Source organism: Macrotis lagotis, chromosome 4, assembly GCF_037893015.1.
Source record: "Macrotis lagotis isolate mMagLag1 chromosome 4, bilby.v1.9.chrom.fasta, whole genome shotgun sequence".
NCBI classification, from domain to species: domain Eukaryota; kingdom Metazoa; phylum Chordata; class Mammalia; order Peramelemorphia; family Peramelidae; genus Macrotis; species Macrotis lagotis.
The window spans coordinates 153642141-153665292 of NC_133661.1; the positions used below are offsets into that span (position 1 = coordinate 153642141).

At 37.0% G+C, this 23152-nt stretch overlaps 1 protein-coding gene across 1 annotated transcript in view; it reads left to right on the plus strand.

Annotated features, from left to right (window-relative positions):
• SLC24A1 (solute carrier family 24 member 1) overlaps positions 1-22717 on the plus strand; it is a 45706-nt gene extending 22989 nt beyond the window's left edge. The window contains exons 6-10 of the mRNA XM_074236218.1: positions 6176-6279; positions 11942-12685; positions 20217-20306; positions 21403-21569; positions 22468-22717. Of these exons, the coding sequence (XP_074092319.1) occupies positions 6176-6279; positions 11942-12685; positions 20217-20306; positions 21403-21569; positions 22468-22717 (1355 nt within the window). The remainder of the gene's footprint in view (positions 1-6175; positions 6280-11941; positions 12686-20216; positions 20307-21402; positions 21570-22467) is intronic.
• Positions 22718-23152: the final 435 nt, after the last annotated feature.

A 23152-nucleotide genomic window follows, 5' to 3' on the forward strand; every position in this document is an offset into this window, starting at 1 on the left:
CTGCAGAATTCAGATCCAGTCTGAGACACTTACTAAAAGTGTGATCCTGAGCAAAGCACTTAACTTTTGTTTGCCTTCTTTGTCAAGAAAATCCTACATGGATCTTGAAGAGTCACACATTACTGAATGACTGAAAAACAAAAATTTTAATTAATTTTGAAATTCTGATTAGATAGGGACATATGAGTCCTGGGCTTTTTGTTTTTTTTAAATTTTATTTAAGGCAATGGGGCTAAGTGACTTGTCCAAGGTCACACAGCTAGGCAATTATTAAGTGTCTGAGGTTGGATTTGATCTCAGGTCCTCCTTACTCCAAGGCCAGGGCTCTATCCACTATACACCATCTAGCTGCTCCTCTGGGTTATTAAAAAACACATTGTACTATGGAAAATAAATTGGTTTAAGAAATTAATTGTAATAATTCTTGATTTGATATAGGTCAAAGAAGCAGTAATATTCCTTTTTCAACCAAAAAGGAGTTTGTGAAGAGGTACATATATATTATATATATATATATATATATATATATATATATATATATATATATATATATATATATAAAATGTGGGTTGCTATTCTAATAACTTAGTTTGAGATGCCTTTCTGTTCTCCTAGCTCATAACCCCTCCTTTTGCCTTCATTGAGTGAAGAGTTTTTAAGTATCAGGGATCTGAATTCAATTGTAGGTAGCAAGGAAAGAGCCCATAGTTAAAGGAGAGAATAAAAATTAGGGGAAAAGAAAAGATAATAGAAAGAAACAAATTCCTACAGGAGAAAGGAGTGAGTTCAAGGGCCCAAAGTATTTTTTGCCATACAGGTAGAGTATCTGAACTCCAAACTTTGTAAATGTCAAAGGAAACTGAGCCTCTCAAGTGCTTCCTCAAAGCCTTCTTCTGTCCCTCCCCATTTCCTCAAGGATTTCATTCCCCACTCTACCATCAGAATTTGGGAAAGATACTTAGCATTCTCTCCAAGCAGCTCGGGGGGCTTTCAATCACCTTTCCCCAAGGAACGCCTGATTGATTGATTGCTTGATTTTGTGTGAAATAACTCAGAGGTAGGGGATATAGCATCATGACAATGCTGGGCAGTAGAAGGAGAACTAGATTTCAGAGTCAGAACCAGAAGCCTGCACTCTGTCATGGTGTGTATGACCTTGGTCAAGTTCCTCCTTTACTTCCAATTTTAGTTTTCTCATTTGTAAAATGAAAAGAGACAGAGCAATGGATGCCTTATAGCTCTAAGTCCATGATCATGGGGCAGTGGGATATTGCTTTGGGGGTCTTGTGGATTTCCCCTGAATTGCTCCTGACTTGGGCACCAGATTTCTTCTATTTGATTTAATCTCCATTAATACAGAATTTCATGATTAGATGAGGCTAAAAATGCTAATGAATAAGCTTCTGGAGATGACGAGGTTTTTAAATTTTAGCCAGGCTGTCCTTAAATACTCAGACAACAAACAAAAGGTCATAGTGGTCCTGCATGAGTCATCCCTTCAGTGTAGTATAGTAGGTGGAGTGCCACACATGGCACCCAGACACATCCTAACTGTGCAACCATAGACAAGTCAATTAACCTCTCTGCTTTCTCATTCGTAAAATAGGGTAATGTATATAGTACATATTTTAAACCTTAAAGTCCTCCCTGAATGCCAGTTATTATTTCTATTTTTTTTTGCTTGAACTTGTGCTCTTCTGGCATAGTCTTAAATTCTAGACTATGGTGAGGTCTTGGCTTTAATGATTCATATTTAACATTTGAGATCTCTAAAAAAGAGAAAATGACATAATCAAAATATTTTTGAAAGCAGCTAAAGGCTATGGCACCAATTCTCCCTAGAAAGTCTCCAAGAAAAAAAGCTATATGGGTGGTGAGAAATCCTAGTGTTAGCTTCATTTAAAAAGATCAATTCTCAGTTTTTAAATCCAGAGACAAAGGTATTTGTATATTGGAGAGACAAGGGGGTGAGGAGGGAGATCTGGATTCAGAATCTTGGTCTTTTCATGGGATTCCTGGCAAGTCCATGGCAAATAAAGGCCCTCTGGGATTCTAAGCCAGAAGCATCTAGGGAGATGAAACCCTTGCATAGCCTCACTGGCTAGGGTCACTGACAGGGTCTAGTGAAGAGCTTATTTATCTTAACTGGATTATAGGATCTGCAGGCCAGGAAGAGGTCAGAAGGGATTGAGACTAAGGAGGTGAATCCTCTGGGCTGAGAAAAGGGACTTGTTGAGAAGCGACATCGAATTGACAGAAAGAAGTGAGGTGGAGGCCTCGAAGGGGATTACAACTTAGAAGAGTTAGAGACCCGGTGTTTCGGTGGAGACAGTTCTGAATCTGCCTATAGTGAGGAAGGGGGACACTGGAGGAGGAGAGACAAAGGAGTCTTTGTCCCTTGAAGTCTTACATTATTGCAAAATCTAGAGTTCTGATGTGATTCCTGCCGCCTCTACCCCTTCTTGGATTTTACCTATTAAGAGGAGTTTCTTCATCTGCTTTAGTTCAGAAAAGTTCAATTCAAGAAGATTAGGGAAAACATCTTCCAGATGACTAGATTTTCTTACTACTCCAAATTTTATGAATGAGTAGCAGCCATGATTAGAAGCACTAACCCATAAATATAGCATGTGGAAAGAAGACAAGCAAATCTCTGAATTGTACTCTAAAGCAAGTACAAGCTATCGGCACTCTAAGATCAGTGAAAAAATTCTGAGGTCTCTCCCCTATCCAAAGTTACATTTACCATACTGCTGCCAAAGGAACTTTCCTTTAAGTGCAGATATACCCATGTGGCTCTCCTATTCAAAGAATTCCGTTTTTTGTTGGTTACCATTAATAAAATATAAACTCTTCTGTTTAGTTTTTAAAGTCCTTCATATTATAGCCCTAAATCAATTTTTTTCAACCTCATTGTACATTATTTCCCCTTTCATACTCTGTGATCTAGACAGACTAACCTCTCTGTTCCTCTGTACCAACTCTCATCTCTGTACCTTTGCACTGACTATTCCTCTTGTCTGAAAAGCACTTGTTTCTCACCTCCCTCTTATATAGTCCCTCTCTTTCTTAGAGTCAGATAAAGCATTTTTAAAAGTTAATTTTTATTTTTCCATTAAATATTTCCCAATCACTAATAAATCCCAAGAAAAATAATTTTTTTTAGGTTGTTTTGTTTGCAAGACAATGGGGTTAAGTGGCTTACCCAAGGTCACACAGCTAGGTAATTATTAAGTGTCTGAGGTGGAATTTGAACTCAGGTACTCCTGACTCCAGGGCCGGTGCTCTATTCACTGTGCCACCTAGCTGCTCCTAAAAATAATTTTTAACAATCATTTAAGAAACTTTGAATTTCAAATTCTCTCTCTTCCTTCTGTCCTTCCCCCCTTCTTGAGAACACAAGCAATTTGCTATTATAGTGGTCATCATATTATATGGTCATCAAAACAGATTTCCCTATTAGCCGTGTTACAAAAGAAAACACAAAGGAAAACAAAAATAAAGTATACTTCAGACTGCATTCAGGGTTTATCAGGTCTCTCTCTCTGCAGATAGGTAACATTTTTCATCATTAGTCCTTTGAAATTGTCTTGGATCACTGTCTTGATCAGAGTAGCTAAATCTTTCACAGTTGATCATTCGTATAATATTACTTTTACTGCGTACAATGTTGTTCTGCTCATTTCAATTTGTATGAGTTCACTTGAGGTGAAGCACTACCTTTTGCAGAAATACTTTCTTGACACTTGCAACTTCTATTGAGTATCTTCCTAAATCTTGTGTTTAACTACTTTGCATTTAATAACTTTATATTTATACTATATATTCTTATACATATACTTGATTATTCTTTGTATTTGTGTACCTAGCACCCAACAGTGGTTGATTCATTAATAGCCCTTAATAAATGCTTTTTGTTTGACTAAATTTATTCTTCTGAAAACTGTTTCTTCTTATCCTTTAATCTATTACCTAATGGTGAATGTCACCTGTTCCTATATATTTGCATTGATTTCCAATATATCTTTACAACCAGATATTAATCAAAGACAATTGCTAAAAATTCTCCCCCGCTAAACTACTTCTCTTCTAATTCTAATTACATCAATTTTCTTTATGCAAGATAATTCAGAATTTTATGTAATCAAAATTGTCCAATTTATCTTCTATGATCAGTTTTATCATGTGTTTAGTTAAGAATCCTCTTTCTACTGATAATGGTATAACAGTACCTTCTGTCCTCTATTTTTTGATATGCTATGACATTTTTGATATGAAATTTTTGATATGATATGATAATTTATATTTAGATTATGTATCTTTTTAACACTTATTGTGGTGTGCTTTCCATTTTTCACTAGATTCCTTTCTTAAGATTACCTAACTTTCTGTAAGGTCTTCTATAATTTGAACTCTTGTGTACAAGTTTCATTTCTCTACTAAACTGTACAAACTCTTTAAGAATGGGAACTCTGCCTAGCATGCACACAAGAGGGGTTTAATAAATGTTTGTGGTAGAATTAGAATCACATAAGGAGCAGCCAGAGGAAAGGCAAAGAGGTAGGAGGCTACATGATGTATGTGGGAGACTAAGAGAAAACTAATTTGGGGAGCTTAGAATCTGTGGGGAGCTCGGAGAGGGGATAACATAAGATGAATCTGGAAAGGAGGTATGGTGGTAGATTGTTAAAAATATTAAACAATTGATTTTGTCATTTATGCAGGAGGCAATAGGGGATTGTTGAGGACTTTTGAGCAGAGGAATGAAATGACAAGATCTATGTCTAAGAAAGATTTTTCTGACTGTACAGCATTGCTTTGAAAAGGAGAAAGATTGAAGATAAGTTATGACTGCTGAAATAGTTGGTAATAGGTAAATAATTACAGTTTGTAGCATTTTAATGGCAGTGGGAATAGAGTGGATAGATGGGGATGGATGTTTTGAAGGTAGAATTGATAGGATTTGGTAGTTCCTTGGATAATTTAAAAGAGGAAGATGGAGAAGTCAAAGAGGACTTATTTATGAACATGGGAGACCAGATCAATGATGATATCTAGAGATATAGTGAAATTATGAGAAGTAACAGGTTTAAGTGGATAGAAAATAAAGTAAAGTAAACATATTGCATTTAAGGTGTTGGTAGGACATTCAGGTGGACACATCCTATGGGAAATTGGAAATTTGGGTCAAGAAAAAAAATACATACATATATATATGTATATATATATATATATATATATACATATATATATATATATAAAGAAGTAAACAAGAAGACAGAGAGCCTGGGAAGCAGACAAAGAAGACATGGTTTGAGAAGTAGGAGAGAGCCAAGAGAATCTCTCTGAAGCTGAGAGGAGAGTATCTACAAGGAAGGAGTAGTCAGCAGCAGAAACAACAAGGAGGATGAATACTGAAAAAATACATTTGATTTGGTATTTGGGCCTACATTGATGATCTTTGAAAGAATATGCACATGAGAATCTTAGGTTTGGTTTAGGGAGGAGGCCAATGGGGGTTGAAAAGGGAACAAGGAGGGAAGAAATGGCATTATTGGGGATTCAATCTTCTTTTTAAAGAAATTTGTCAGTGAAGAAGAGAAAATTGGTTATCAGGCTCAAATGATCATTTCTATGTTTTTTACCTCAGGCTTTCTTTGCTGACTGGATCAGGCTATTTGGTTCCCTTTTCCCTAGGAAGTGCTATTCCAGAATCTAATCACTTCAGTTCTGCAAAATCAGAAATATGTAATACATAAGTCTTCTCTGACAATTGGTGGAATTGACCATTTTCTTCCATTGCTTTAAACCTTTTTTTTTTTAACAAGGTTAAGGGAGTTGGAGTAGGGGGTAGTGGTCAGGAAGATTTTTTTTCTGGGACTTTTTACCTATGCTATCCTTGACTGGAAACAGGTTGAAACTACTATAAATAAGGCAGACTGAAGTATGTGGTTTATTAACTCTTCTCTAGGTTGGGGAGATCCAAGAAGGATGATGATTGGTCAGTTCATTTTTTATGGTTTCACTTTCCACATAAGATAGAATCCCCAAGGGAAGCCCTGAAACCTCTAGGCAGTAACTCAGAGACTGCTCTGGGGTGGCCCAAACTCTCCCCATTCTTTCATCTGCTCTGCATCATGCAAACCTGTGTCCTTTCACATTTTATCCTTTAAAGTGGAAGAACCTACAGAGCCCGATGAACTCCCACCAGTCAAAGTTTCTCCAGCCTCTGTTGTGCACGCTGCCAAAGATCATGATGAACCAACCCCTGATGGGAAGGTATGGTTGGGCCCAGACTTAGTTGGGCTAAGGAAGTATAGTTGGACTAGGAAGTATGCCCATAATCATAGAATTTTCAAGCTGGAAGGGATCTTAGAGATGATCAAAGTTCAATGCTCTCATTTTTCAAGTGAGGGAATTTAAGTCCTAGAGGGTTGGTTAAATGATCTGTCCAATAATTATTGAAGAGGTAGGATGCTATTAAGAGATCCCACCTTGAAGCCAGGAAGATGAGAAGGCTCACTTCTGACTCATTCTGGCTGTGTGATCCTGGACAAGTCACTTACCTCTCTCTGTTCTAGGAAATTCTCTAAGACCCTAATTTGCAAAGAAGGTGCCTCTTTGGTAGAGGAGGTTTCCTCATCTTGGGGGTTGGGGGGTCTATATATCAATGACATCACTGATCTGATGCCATTCCTATCTCACAACTAAGAAGGGTAAGAATAATTAGGTTCAATGCTCATGCCATTCTGGAAGGTTGCTTCAATCACTTATGTGATATCATTTGAAGGAATGAAGGCTTCCCTGGACCAACTCTCACCCAATGATGCCTACAATCCTTCTAGGGATTCATTCCTTTGAAAGAAATATTACCGAAGATCAGGAATTCTTTTTTTTTTTTTAGTTTTTTTTTTTTTTTGCAAGGCAAATGGGGTTAAGTGGCTTGCCCAAGGCCACACAGCTAGGTAATTAAGTGTCTGAGACCGGATTTGAACCCAGGTACTCCTGACTCCAAGGCCGGTGCTTTATCCACTACGTCACCTAGCCGTCCCTATCAGGAATTCTTAATCTAAGCTCTAAAACCTTGGTTTAAAAAATTAAGTCTATCTCAATATATATTTATTTTGTAAACCTATGCATTTTATTTTATGCATTGAAAAACATTATTTTGAGAAAGGGGTCTATAGGTTTCACCAGTCTGTCAAAGGGGTCCTTGAGGTACAGAGGGTCCTCCTACCCCCCCAATCCCAAACTGTTTAGAACCTTTGCTATACATTCCCTTTTAAAATTACTTTTACCAGGGGAGAATTAAAATATTAATCCTTAATATTTTAGAGTGAATGAATTGGTTAGATTCTCTCTTCAGGGACAGGACGAACCTGAAGCAATGGGGAAATGCTGAATTCATAGAGAGGGATTTGGAGGAAGAATATCTGGAGATGACATCTTCACCATCTTTGCATGTTGACTCTGTGTATAGAGGCAGAATTACACACTTGTTGCTGGTGGTTATAAACATCAGCCATATGTAATGGATTCAAGGAATCTTAGAGTAGAAAGGAATATTTACAAGGATCAAAGCCCAACCTCTTCATTTTAGAGTTGGCAGAGGGAGAGAAAGGAATATCCTTCTTACTCTATTTTCCTGTTGCTATATGTTGAGACTATAGGAATTAGAATTTGGAAGTTGAAGAGGATGCTTGTAGAAGGTGAAGAATGTATGTGGGCATTGAGGAGGCTGGGAAGGTATTGAGATCAGAATTGACCCAAGGTAATAATGCCATCAGGGAAAGTGTAGTGGGTTTAGCAGGGATAAGATTTGAACCTAGATACCAGATCCCTGACTCCAGATAATGTTTTCTTTGCTTTTTTTTTGTTTTTTTAGATTTTTCAAGGCAATGGGGTTAGGTGGCTTGCCCAAGGCCACACAGCTAGGTAATTATTAAGTGTCTGAGACCGGATTTGAACCCAGGTACTCCTGACTCCAGGGCCGGTGCTTTATCCACTGCACCACCTAGCCACCCCTGATAATGGTTTTTTTTTTTTACCACTGTACTGAAACCTCCCTTGGTGATTCCTCTGGAGACATTTTGTCTTTACATGGAACTGCGAGGATTGTGTTGCTTTATCTTGTCTTCCAAACAGGAAGGAGGACTGTGCTCACTGGTTTGGAGTCATTTTATAGGTTCACACCATTTTTCCTTCCATCCTTAAGTCTCTCCCCTTTCACTGAAGTCTGGCCCCAATAAGTGTTTCATCTTAGTAGGTGATCCTGGGTTTTGAGGGATAAGGAATCAAGTTTAGATTGGTCCTATCAAATTGGAAAAATTTCCAAGCATGGATCCACATCATCCTATTGTTCCCTAAGATCCAGTAGAGCTCTGAAAAGCTCATCATATTTTTTTTTTCACAATAGTTTCTAAAGATCATCTGCTGATCTGATGAGGAATTTTTGATCTACCACTGGTCAAGAGAACACCCATACCCACATCCCCAAAGTCATGGAATCTTGAAGCATTGCTGAAAAGACACAGCATATTGTCCTGCTGCCCTACAGCTCTGTTCTACTACTTCATGCTCCACCTTGACAATACCTTCAGCATATCCTGGGATCTTTCTTAGCTTAACCAGATCAAAGTAATTCCCTTGGTTAAATAGAACAATCATTGTGGGAAAATACCTCAAAAAAAAAAGGAAAGAATTAGTCAACACAGTTAAATTCAGCTTTCTACCTATATGTTTTCACCTCTTGAGGAGTCCTGAGACTGGATATTGGTACTTTGATCACCATTGCCTAGATGAGGAAAAGTTGAAATTTTAAATAATTTTACTAAGAAAAATAAAACAAAAAAGAAAAACAGATTCAATGAAATTATATATGAAGAAATCTTTTCTATGGCTTAGTAACAGATTGAGTGGCTTGCTGGCACAATTATGGGGCACCTAGTCTTTGTTCCCTTTCTATGCTCTCTACCCTGCCTCTCATTAAAGAAAGCAATTACCTATGTAGCTACCCTATTGAATCAACTTTTAAGCTTTCTACAATCAGTGGATTTCTCTGTACTGATGTTTCTGTCTCCACAACCATGTCTTGATATTGGGAACCTTTACATTACTCACTCAGCCATCACCATAATTCAAGTACTCAGCACCTCTTATCTGGATGATTGCAATAGCCTCCCAATAGGTTCCCTCAGTCTCCATTCCCTTCTCTTTCCAATCCATTCTCCATACAACTCCCAGAGTAATCTACCTAATGTACAGTTCTCATTCCATCATCAATCTACTTAAATGCTTTCAAAAGTACCTTATTACTTCTAGGATAAAACATCTGTCATCCTCAAATTGGCATTTAAAGCCTTCGATTTTCTGAGTCCAGAATCCCTCTCCATCTTCAACTCACATTATTTCCCTTCTTAGCCTCTACAATTCTGTGATTTCCAGTTCTCAAGCTCAGCATCCCATCTCCTGCCACCTTTGATTTGTTGAAGTCATCCCCCATGCCTGGAATGCACTCCTCTCATATCTCCCTCTCAAATTTCTTATCTCCCTTCAAATCTCAACTATCAAGGTCTTCTTTGAGAACAAAAGAGGGGGAGGTGGCTAGGTGGCACACTGGCCCTAGAGTCAGGAGTACCTGAGTTCAAATTTGACTTCAGACACTTAATAATTACCTAGCTGTGTGACCTTGGGCAAGTCACTTAACCCCATTGCCTTGCCAAAAAAGAAAATATTTATGAGAACAAAGGACAAACAACAACAATTAGGCAACACAGTGGATAGAACATCAGCTATAGTATCAGAAGACGAGTTCAAATCCAGCATCAGATACTTAACTAGTTTTAGGACCACTGGGAAAGTCTCTTAACCTTGTTTGTCTCGGTTTCCTTAAAAGAGTTGGAGAAGGAAATGGCAAACTAATTCAGTATTTTAGGCAAGAAAATCCCAAATGCAGTTAAAAAGAGTCAGACACTACTGAAAATGACTGGGGAAAAAACTCCCCAAAGTCTTCCTTGATCCTTCTCAGTCATTGGGGATCTCTTCTTTCTCAAATGATCTGGAATTTAGTTATGTGGGCACATATATATTTTTCCTCTCTTCAATAACTTGAGAGTAAGGGATGTTTTTTGTTTTGTTTCTTTTGATATTTGAGTTACTTCCCAGGATCTAGTACCTTGCATATAATGAATGCTTAGTAAATGTTTGTTGAATTGATTGACCCTCAAGATTTCTTCTTTGAGTTTCAAGTTTTCTTAATCTGGTCTCTTCCATTTCTTTTGAAGGAATTTCTTGTCTTGACACCTCAAAGTACTATTATTATTTCTTTGGGTCTTAGTCCATTTTTCAGCAACATTCAACTAGCTTTTAAAAAAACCATTTAGGGGCAGCTAGGCGGTGCAGTAGATAGAGCACTGGCCCAGTAGTCAGGAGGACCTGAGTTCAAATCCGGCCTCAGACACTTAATAATTGCCTGGCTGTGTGACCTTGGGCAAGTCACTTACCCCATTGCCAAAAAATAAAAAAACACATTTAGTTGCTATGCTTTGATTTTTATATTACCTAAATTTTGCCATTTTATTCTTCCATTTCATCCCTTATAACAAAGAATTTAAGAACAAAAATAAATAGTTCAGCAAAACACACCAAAAGAAGGAAGAGAAGTACATTCTCATTATCTGTTCTTTAAAGACAAGCTTGGTCATTGCAATTTCTCAGTATTAATTTTTGACTTTGATTGTTCTATTCACATTGTTATAGTCATTGCGTATATTATTTTCCTAGTTACTCACTTCAATTAGCAGCAGTTCATATAAATCTACCCAAATTTTGCATGTACCATTTCTTTTTTTTTTTTGCAAGGCAATGGGGTTAAGTGGCTTGCCCAAGGCCACACAGCCAGGCAATTATTAAGTGTCTGAGGCCGGATTTGAACTCAGGTACTCCTGACTCCAGGGCCAGTGTTCTATCCACTGCACCGCCTAGCTGCCCCCTACATCCACCATTTCTTATAGTACAATAATATCTCATTATTCTCATATACTACATTAGGTTTAGACATTCCCCAGTTTGATGGACTTTGTTTTTAATGGTTTCCCAATTCAGAAAAGTCATCAGCAAACTCCTAGATGGATTATGCACTTATTATGAAGCTATAATTCCAGGCTAACATTCCACCTTGATAGTGGTCATGTAGTCTCAGGGGCAGATGCTTTCATTTCTGGAGCCTAACTGCATCACAGCAGCTTTTTCTTGTTATCAAAAGTAGATTGTCTTTTCTTCTTCAGAGCTCCTACCTTCATTGGAAGAGCCAAGAGCCTAAGGGGTGCCTCTACTCCTCAGCTCATTTGCAGAGTTGGCATCTAATTCCCACTGAAAAAGAAAAAGATCTCTTTCTCTCAAACTTAGTGGTTGGTGTAGACATACAACTTTCACTTTCCTTCCCATTTATTTAATGGCCCCTCTACTTACCTCTGTTAATATTTTAATATTTAGTGTCCCTTTTAAATACATGTGATCACATCTATTGTTTAATACCAGCACATCAGTCTTAGACTGAGCCACCAGGTGATGGGACCACTCTACTCCACCACAGCAAGATATCTATGCTCAAAATGATGCTTTTAGTATACATTTAGTTTCCAGTAAATTTTTGTTGCTTAAGTATACACCTAGTATGAGATTTAAAAAAATGAGACATGTTAGAATCAAAGAATGTCAGAGCTGGAGGAACCTTAGAGATCATTTAACCCAAACCTTTTATGTAACTTATGAAGAAACAGAAGATGACATGCAGGAAAATACATGGAAAAGAAATCAGGTTGTTTCTGATATTCGGGCTTTAAAATGGCAAGTGAAGTTCCATAAGGCCAGGATCAGTTTGGTAGTTTGAATGTGTTGATTAAGGTCTCTAGCCAATGTCTATGTTGGTTTTGATTTGCAGGAGGGCTCATCTGCTGGATCAGATGACAAAGATGAAGATGAAGGTCAAGGTGAAACCAAAGGTGAAGATGAACCCAAAAGTCAGGACAAAGATGAATCTCAAGGTGAAGGTGAAGGTGAAGGTGAAGGTGAAGGTGAAGGTGAAGGTGATGTTGAGGATGAAACCAGAGTTTTAGATGAAGTTGAAAACCAAGAAGTAGAAAATGGTAAAATTGAAGAAGAAACCAAAGGTGAAGAGGAAACAAACAATTCAGATAAAGATGAAACTCAAGGCAAAGATGAAGGTGAAACCCAAGGGGCCAATGATAATGAAGTTGAAGGGCAAGGTGAAACTCAAGATACAGAAAAAGGTGATGAGAAAGATGAAGAAGACCATGGAGAGGAAGGTTCACAAGAAGGCACAGAAAGAGATGAAGAAGGTGGAGAAGGTGAAAAAGAAAATACGGGGGGAGGGGTAGAGGAAGATGCTGAGGAAGGTGAAGGAGATGGAGAAGGTAGAGAAGATGGGAAAGAAAGCATAAAGGAAGGTGAAGAAAGTGGAGAAGGTGAAGAAGAAGAAGAAGGTGATGATGATAGTGAAGATGAGGATGAGGAAGAAGATGAAGGTGAAGAGGAAGAGGAAGAAGAAAATGAGGAGCCTCTGTCACTAGAATGGCCTGAAACAAGGAGTAAACAGGCCATTTATCTCTTCCTTTTACCCATTGTTTTCCCTCTATGGTTGACAGTTCCAGATGTCAGAAAACCGGTAAGATATCCCTTACTTAAGTGTACTCCTTTCCTTTTGGAAAGTATTATGGAAGTTTTCAGGAATTAAAGACTTCTGATGGGCAGAGAGTAGATGCATCCACTCATGTCTGGACAGAGTATTTCAAATTCTTAAGATGAAATGAAGGTAGAATTCAAAATTTATTGAAATTCAGATTCAGCTTTGGAGGCCCCACCACACAGGGAAAAACATCCCAACTCTTTTAAACAAAAGTCTAGCTGATAATGACTTTATTATGCTTTAGGAAGGAGTTAGGAGATATGGAATGTTGTTCTGGCTCCCAGAATGATAAGATTTGAAAAGCTTTTTCTTTGTTTTCTAATTTGTAAAATGGAAAAAAAATGCCGTTTGTCTCCTTCTAATTCATAGTTACTGAGAGGATAAAATGGGATCATACAGTGATTTGAAAGTGCTTAGAAAATCATAACAATACTATTTTTAGTTATACTAGTAAATACTAGGGCAGCTAGATGGCACAGTGGCTAGAGCACCAGCCCTGGAGTCAGGAGGAAGCTAAGTTCAAATTCAGCCTCCAATACCTAGTAATTGCCTAGCTGTGTGACTTTGGGCAAATCATTTAACCACATTGCCTCAAATAATTAAAAAAATTTAAAAAAACAATAGTAAATATTACTTATAGTTCCAGGTAATGTTGTGGTACAATGAAAAAAGTCCAGGAGTAAAGAAAACCTGAATTCCAGTTTTACTACTGCCACTAGTTATTGTTCTGTGACTTTGGACAAGACACAACTTTTCTGTTTCCTTATGGTTCAAGTGGGGAAAATAATCTTTTCCCTCTTTAACTTATAGAAATATTGTGAAGATCAAAAGAAATAATGTATGTTAATATATTTAAAAGTATCAAGTCTATTATACATTTGGTAATTATTATTGTAACTACCAGATCTTTAAACAAATAACACTTTCAGGGTATATTGCTATCAACGGTCAGAGGTCATGCATATTTTGCAACTTTTGGAGCAATATCTAAAGATTTCACAAATTTCTAGTTCTACTAGCAAATTTATGGAATATATGTTCTTCTACAATCCTACTAAAATGGAGTTTAGTTCCTTTTGACTATATTTACCAGCATGAAATTTTATCTCAAAATTGTTTTAATTTGATTGACTTTGATTATTAGTGAGTCGTATTTTTATATCCTTTGGCTATTTATTCCTTGTGGACTGGGAATTACCACTGTTTCCTTTTAGCAGAATTTTATGCATTTTATCATTTTTTTGTCTTTTATATTTACTCTATTTTTCTTTTAATGCTATTTTTTGTTGTATAGTATTTCTTCTTTTTACATAGTCAAGAACATATACTATCCCCAATAATTCTTTTCATTTGTTGAATTGAAAAAAATCATCTCTCCTTCATAACTGAGAGAAAATTTAGTCTACTTTCATCTTTTTTAAAAGTTTTTAATGTTTAAGTCAGACATGCAAATATAATTCAGTGGGATATATGGTATTAGATTTAGGTATTAATCTTAGAGATATTTTGAGAGAGAATTATTCAAATGGGGGATCAGTAGTGCAGAAAATTTTCTGAAGCTTCCTATGGGATTTGAAAGAATAACTTCTTGGAACCTTATTGAAATAGAGCTTTTTGTCATCTTCTAGATGCTCCAGATTCCCAGGAAGAAATAATATCTTAGTGAAAGTCCAGTTAGACTGTTTCAAACTACTTTGTGGACCCAAAGAGTAGTCATCAGTAGCTCAGTGTTAGATTAGAGGAAAGTCTTCATTGAAGTAATCTATATATCTCTAATTTGCACTATTTAAACATTTTTAACAATAACTTGGCTAAAGGAGTAGATGACATGATCCCTAAATTTGAATATGATAAATTAGAATAGTAACTACAAATTAGGTCCATCTAAGAAGATGAAATTTAATAACAATAAATGACAACTCTTACATTTGGGTTAAAAAACACCTTCAGTTTTATTGGACTATGAGCTCACTATGAGCTCAATAGTAAAATATGGCAACCAAAAGAATGTATGTAATTTTAGCCTCTATTTAGAGAAGCCTGGTATTCTAAATTTGAGAGATGATTGCTTCTGGTTCTGCCTCAGTCGGTTCATAACTGAAGTATTACATTTAGCTTGTGGCCATTGTGATTTAGGGAGGCAGTTGGAGGTTGTTTAGAGGTGGATGACCAAGATGATGAAAGCCTTGAGAACATGCCATGTGAAGCCTGCTTTAAAAGACTGAGCATGCTTATCTGGAGAAGTGAGGACTTAGGGGAGAAATGATAGCTGTCCTCAAGGAAGGGCTGTCATGGTACATATATTAGAGTTGTTCTGCTTAGCCCCAGAGGACCAAATTAGAAGCAAGTGGTAGTAGCCGCAAAGAGGAATACATACATATATATATATATATAAATATATATATATATATATATATATATATATATATATAAATAAATTCAATGTAAGGAAACTTTTTTTTAAAAGATTTTATTTATTTTGAGTTTTACAATTTTCCTTTAATCTTACTTCCCTCCCCCACCCCCCACAGAAGGCAATTTGCCAGTCTTCACATTGTTTCCATGGTATACATTGATCCAAATTGAATGTGATGAGAGAGAAATCATATCCTTAAGGAACATAAAGTATAAGAGATAGCAAGATCAGACAAGAATATATCAGTTTTTTCCTAAATTAAAGGTAATAGTCCTCGGTCTTTGTTCAAACTCCACAGTTGTTTCCTCTGGATACAGATGGTATTCTCCATTGCAGAGAGCAGCAAACTGTCCCTGATTGTTGCACTGATGGAATGAGCAAGTCCATCAAAGTTGATCATTGCCCCCATGTTGCTGTTAGGATGTACAGTGTTTTTCTGGTTCTGCCCATCTCACTCAGCAACAAACACTTTATTTTTTTTTTTAAATATTTTTATTAGGGACGGCTAGGTGGTGCAGTGGATAGAACACCAGCCCTGGAGTCAGGAGTACCTGAGTTCAAATGTGACCTCAGACACTTAATAATGTGTGGCCTTGAGCAAGTCACTTAACCCCATTGCCTTGCCAAAAGAAAAAAAAACTAAAAAGTTTTTTTAATTTCATTAAATATTTCCTAATTACATTAGAAAATTCATTACATTAATTTTTTTTAACAATCATTTTTAAAAATGTTGAGTTCCGGGGCTGCTAGGTGGCACAGTGGATAGAGCACTGGCCCTGGAGTCAGGAGTACCTTAGTTCAAATGTGACCTCAGGCACTTAATAATTACCTAGCTGTGTGGTCTTGGGCCACTTAACCCCATTGCCTTGCAAAAAAAAAAAAACAACTAAAAAAAAGTTGAGTTCCAATATGTGAGGTTATGCAAAACATGTTTCTATATTAAGCACATGGAAAAAGAAAACACAAAACAAAACAATAAAAATAAAGAAAGTTTAAAAGGCATGCTTCAATTTGCATTCAGAATTCATCAGGTCTCTCTTAGGAAGTGGCTAGCATTTTTCACCATGGATCCTGTGGAATTGATTTGGATCACTGACTTGATCAGGGTCCCTAAGTCTTTCACAATTGTTCATTGTTACAATATTACTGTTAAAATGTACATGAGTTCATATGTCTTCTTAGGTTTTTCTGAAATCATCCTGCTCGTTATAGAAATTGCTTCTAACAATTAGAATTGTTCAAAAATGCAGCTGACTGTTTTAGGAGGAAGTAGATTCATTCTTGCTACAGGTCGTCTGGTTGGTTGGTTCTTGTCCTTCTTTATTGAAGAAGACCAAAATGATATCACTATATTTGAGACAATTTATAATGTGTCTGACTGTGACTGATCAGACCAATATAAACTTGGAATGCTCCACTGCAGGTCAGGCACATATAATCTATGTGAACACTTGGGGTCAATATTCTAAACTTATATATCTCATGTTTCCTTTGAGATGCTTTCATTCTGCCTTTCTCATAGAGTGCAGCCCCCTCACTGATGAGGGCATGCCATGCTGGGCGGTCCTGTGCCAGTGTCTCCCAAGCTGTACAATCAATTCTAAAGTTCTTCAATGAGACCTTCAGGGTCTCAGTATTGCTTCTTCTGACCCCCTTGTAAGCACTTGCCCCATGTGAGTTTTCCATAAAATAGTTTTTTTTTTTTTTTTTTTTTTTTGGTAAGCATGTCTGGCATTCTAACAACATGTCCAGCCCATTGTAGTTGTACAGGTCTTCTAACTGAAAGCTGGAGCCTCCTATTTACATTCTCAGTCTCTTAAAACAGTCCTTATAATATGGCATGTTCTCAAGTGAGTTACTTTGTCCACATCTCTCTCTTATAAAGGAAGAGACAACAGGGCTTAGTTTGGAAATGACTGAGGACCACAAGTTTCCATACCAACATGTTTCTAAAGGCAGACCTCCATTCCTCTGAGAAAACTGTGGGATTGAGAAATGGGAATCTTTTCCAAAGTGAATGTAAGACTAGATTGAGCAAGCTCAGTTGAAGCTTCTTTCTTTCTCCCCCTTGGCAACTGCCTAGTGTTCATCCAAATCAATTGTCTCTTCCATGATGATTTGTAGGCTGGCCCCACCAAGAAGATCAGATCAGGAGGTGAGTCCAGTGTGTCCTCTTTGACTCTGAACCTCAAGCAGTTGAACTGGTCAATCCAAAGACCCAAGGCTGCAGCTCTGAATACTGACTGGGTGCATTGGTTTTAGTGGGGAGTGTCAGCATGATAGAGTATGGCAAAACTCATTTCATCAAGCTAATGAGATTTGTTACAGAAAATAATTGTAATAGAAATATTGTGCCATTTGTCTACTCCTACATGAAGCTTTTATGAAGATTAGCTATTTTGGCACTAGAAATTTTTTTTTAACAAGTATCACCTTGCAGGCAGACCCATATCACAGACCCAGTCAAGCTCATGGTCTCTGAGTTAGTAATAATAATGCTACCTTTTCCATCTTTGCCTTTCTTCCTGCCCCCTATTAAGTTAGGAAAATAATTATAGAGATCTGTCAACCATCATAGATAACTTAGCTTGTCTTGGTTATGGAGATTTATCCCACTGGCCCCCAAAGAATCATAAGCTCATAGATTTAGAGGTAAAAGAAACCTCAAAGGTCATCTAGTCATATCCCCTTATTTTACAGGTCCTGACCCTAGATCACACTTGTGAAGGAGCTTTAAAAACAGGATTTAAGAGAGAACATGCTAGATTGGAGTGAGGACCTGAGAGCAAATCCTGGCTCTGCCATTAACTACCTTTGTGACTTAAAAGATTTCCTCATCTTTAAGATGACAGATTGATCTGAATGACCTCTGAAGTCAGCTTCACATTTTTGGTCTTATAATCAGTTATTCTCACAGTTCTAGTATATAACAAAATAATTGTTATAATTTTAGGAAAATGTTGAGAGCAATGTGTAGATATAGTGGTACTGTTGTTAAATAAGAATTTAGATAGACTGATTTGTGCTTTGGAAAACTCATGGAAAGAAGACATTTTCATTGGTAGGAAATATCATCATGTATGACAGGGTTCACATCTCTCTCCCTTGTCTGTGAATAGGGAGTTCTTTGGAATTAGGCATTTCTTTAACACCAGTGAGTTACTTAAGGATTCTGACAAGAAACAGATTGACTGGAAAACCTTGAAAAACATTTAGAAGTGAGTTTGGATGGGTCAGTTTTGATTTTGAAGAAATGACTATTAAGGGATTTGTAGAAGCAAAGGATGAGAAAACAATTATAACTCTACTTTTGCATCAGGTTGCTGTTGAACAATGACAAAACCCAAGTTAGGTCTTAGCTTTTCTGTGGGATGGTGATGATTTTTTTAAGTGGCTTTGTGACAGTTTGCTGTGACATTTCCAAGGACAGAAGATGCAATGACCCCATTATTGTTTTATTCTCCTTATCTCCCATTATAATTTTTTTTAAGGTTTTTTTTTGCAAGGCAAACGGGGTTAAGTGGCTTGCCCAAGGCCACACAGCTAGGTAATTATTAACTGTCTGAGACTGGATTTGAACCCAGGTACTCCTGACTCCAAGGCAGGTGCTTTATATACTACACCACCTAGCCGCCCCTTCTATGCCACCTAGCCACCCCATCTCCCATTATCCTTATGGTTAATGGAAAAATAAGGCTTTTTGGCTTACGTGGCTTAAAAATTTGCTTTATACAGTGGACATTTGCTATTTATTTTACTTTCTTGGGAAGTTTTAGAATGACTTGCATGGTTTAAGCATATTGTATTATTCTGTACTCCCAGAGTTCTCTCTCTAACTTCCCAAAGAATCTACAGGGAAAATAATACATGTAGAAGATGAAGAATATTGTAAAGTTTCAAAGAAGACTTTTGATTCCTAGGTGTTTTGAAATTTAAGGAAAGCTCAAGATTCTTATCAAAGTGAAAATTCAGAAGGAATAATTTCTTTGCTATGATCATGAAGAATTTTAAATGTTTATAGAATTTTATATTTTGTTCAATTAAATTAGAGACATTAATGTGTGTGTGGTTAGGTTATAAGCATTTCAGAACACCAACGAAAGGTTTTTAGGAGAAAAATTGCCTTAAAAGTTTCCTTGTTCTTTTTTCTTTTAAAATTAAAAAAATCAATTTGTGATAGCTTTTGAGCATTCATTGAATATCAGTTTGTGATCTTCCTTTTAAAAATGATAGATTTGTCATGCCATACTATTCTAGGGGATAGTCTTAGAGAAGCTTCCTATTGCAATGTCTGTCCTTGGGTGTTGGCATGGCATAGGTGATAAGAATTTGAGAATCCAGAGAACAAATACAATAGATCTTTCCTTAATAGTTTCAGCTGGGGCTTTTTCAAAACAACACTGAATCTATAACATGAGACATAATTTTATGGGCTATAAAATCAATCATACATTTTTTTTCTGTAATACTGAAGAATTATTTTTTTCTACTTTTATAAATCACTTTTATAATTTTTTTTTAGTTTTTGTTGATTTTTTGTTTTCATTTTTGTTTAAAACTATCACTTGATTATGCTTTTAGATGCTATTTGATTTTAAGTCTCTAGGCTTCACAAGTTTGGTAATAAAAAAAATTAACTTAAAAAAAGCAATCACGAGGCAGCTAGGTGGCGCAATAGATAGAGCACCAGCCCTGGAGTCAGTAGTACCTGAGTTCAAATCCAACCTCAGACACTTAATAATTATCTAGCTGTGTGGCCTTGGGCAAGCAACTTAACCCCCTTGCAAAAACCTAAAAAAAAAAAAAAAGAAGAAGAAAAAAGCAATCACTGTCATTCACTGGGAATATTATAGAAGGTATTCTCAGTCAGGTAAGGTTGGGATCAGATGGTCTAAAGGGTCCTTTCCAGATAAGATTCTGATTCATCTATCATTTGAGTTCTACTAAAAAATACTCCCTTCCTTACCTATCAAGTAACTTTTGGCACAAATTCATGTAACTTTTGATCCAAATGGTTTTAGTCTTCCTACCAAGACTCCAAGACCATTATCTTGTGAAATTGTTTCACTTATTTTCTAAAAAACTTTCCAACAGGACTCTAAGAAGTTCTTTGTGATCACATTTCTGGGCTCCATCTTGTGGATAGCCATGTTCTCATACCTCATGGTATGGTGGGCTCACCAGGTTAGTAAATGGAATCCCTAGTAACATTTTTTTACTGTTCAAACTTTTCTTGTATGTGGTTTTAAGGCCCCAGATGAATTTTCTAAATTCTCATTATTTTCTCGGATGACTTGAAAATAAAATTATCTCCACTGATATCATACTTTCCAGATGAGACAAATGATTTTCTTACCTGGGACATACACAGACTTTTGAGGGAGTGACCCTTTTAGCTAAGTGGTACAGTGGTTATGGTTAAAGCATTGGGCCTGGAGTCAGGAAGACTCATCTGTCTGAGTTCAAATATGGTCTCAGACACTAATTGTGTGACCCTGGGAAAATCACTTAACACTGCCCCAGTTTCCTCATTTATAAATTGAGCTGGAGAAGGAAATGGCAAGTGTCTTTGCCAAGAAAACCCCAAATAGGACCATGAAGAGTCAGATATGACTTGAAAAGACTGAACAGGGTCCTTTCACAGTAGTGTAATAGAGTGGGAAGAACACTGGTTATGTTAGAGGCCCTGGGTTCAAATCCAAGTTATGATGCTTGGTTCATTTGTGTCTTTAGGTAAGTCACTTAATTTACCTAGGCTTGGAGTAGGTGTCCCCTTAAGGTCCCTTCTGAATTTACATCTATGACCCTAAACAGAATAACTTCCTGGTTATTGTGCTGCCTTGATGCTGACCTGTTTGCTATCAGTGGAGATGTAGAGACATTAGGTACAGGTATGATAGCATGAAGAGATCAATCTCAAGAGAAAAGGAGACTTATCTACTGTAATGAACAGACTCCTTCTCTCTCTCTCTCTCTCTCTCTCTCTCTCTCTCTCTCTCTCTCTCTCTCTCTCTGTGATCTGATTGGCAATAAATCATCATTATTTTCTCCCCTGCCTACCTCTATCTCTTACAAATGCTGAGGAAATGAGCTAGAATGCTCTTCTATGTTAGGCTGTAAGGTCCATGAAGGTGTGGATCTTATATTATTTATCTTCAGATCCCCTTAATACGTAGGAAATATCTAAATGTCAATGATAAATGCTTTAAAGATGCTCATCTTTCTTGAGCAAGCTGTAGTTACAGTTTATTTTCAATACTTACTACTCCTTCTTCACTAGGTTGGTGAAACAATTGGGATTTCTGAAGAGATTATGGGTTTGACAATCCTAGCAGCAGGTACTTCAATTCCTGACCTCATTACTAGTGTTATCGTTGCTAGGAAAGGCCTAGGAGACATGGCTGTGTCCAGCTCAGTGGGCAGCAACATATTTGACATCACTGTGGGGTAAGTAGAAATCTTATTTTTCAAATTAGATTGACAGAATAAAAAAAATCTATTTTGATTCTGGCAAATAGGAGTCAGTCCTCTTATTTTCTGCTTTGTTCATTTGGAAAAAAGGAATTTGCATTATTGTATTATACAAGGTAATAAAATAACCTTTACTTTCTTTTGAACACACTAGATTGAAGAACTAAAATGTTGCTTGAAGTAGAATTGATTAGAATTTACAGATGGATTGAAAAGTGAAGTCCATTAAATTCCATTACTGAATATGGTCAAACACTCAGCTCATTGATTCCTGGGTTCAGTGAAGAGCCCTTAATGCAATTTACTAATTCTCCTCTGTATTTGAATTACAGCCAGTTGCAAGGCACCACATTGCATTTCTAGTGAATAATCAGCATTTTCATATCATATGACCATTTCTACAGAGCTACATACCGTTCCCCCTTTTTTATGAAATATAAAGAACAGGGGCAGCATATCATCTGAATTAGCCACATTTGATAGTCTTTGAATAATTGAAGGCTGCCAACAAGTTCTATAAAATGAGAGGAATAAAAGAGGGGGTAAGATCATTGGGTGCCAAAAAATATTTTACTCTGGCTTTCTTTAGAAGGAAATGAAATTCTTACATCAGGTAATTTGATTTGTTTTTGAAATGCCTGTGTGATATAAGGGCAACAGTACTGAACTTAAGGGACAGAATGTGGGTTCAAGACCTGGCTCCCTGTGACCCTGGGAAGTTCTACTTTCTCATATGCCTCAGTTTTCTTCATTTGTAAAAGAGAAAGGTATTGCAATAGAAACACACTAGAAAATGTCTTGTCCCATTCATGTTCCTGGAACATCATCCCATGTAACTCATCCATAAGCCTTTTTTCCCCTTCTTGTCTTTCAGCTTACCAGTTCCTTGGTTTCTCTTCTCTGTCTTCAATGAATTACAGCCTGTTGCCGTGAGCAGCAATGGCTTGTTCTGTGCAATTGTTTTGCTCTTCCTCATGCTCCTGTTTGTGATCTCTTCAATTGCATCTTGTAAATGGAGGATGAACAAAATCCTAGGGTTTACCATGTTTCTCCTTTATTTCATATTCTTGATTGTCAGTGTAATGTTAGAAGATCGAATCATATCCTGTCCCATCTCTATCTGAATTAGTCTTGAGGCTGCTGCCATTGAATGAAGAATAAATGAATATGACATTCCTCTGTGGATCACTGTATTTCCCAAAGGATGAACTCCACCTGTGGGGCTATTACTTTAGAAAGTATTTGGGAGTTTTGACAGTAAGCAATGGCAAGTACTGAAGGTCTGATGGTGACTTGGTTTCATGCTTGGTTGATGGAATATCCTTCCCAGAGGAGCTCAACCCAGACATCAGTGCACAAAGGTTATGCAGGAGTAACCGAAATTAGAGACTTATTATTGAAATGAGGAGCAAGTGAAAGGGGCTATTGAAGATAGCCCTGGTCACATCTGAGGAAACCCTGGAGGCTTGTAATTTCACAGATCTTCTTTAGGCTCTAAACCAGATTGCTCAAGTCAGTAGGCATGGTTTCCATTATCTCCCGCCTTGAGCAAATATCGT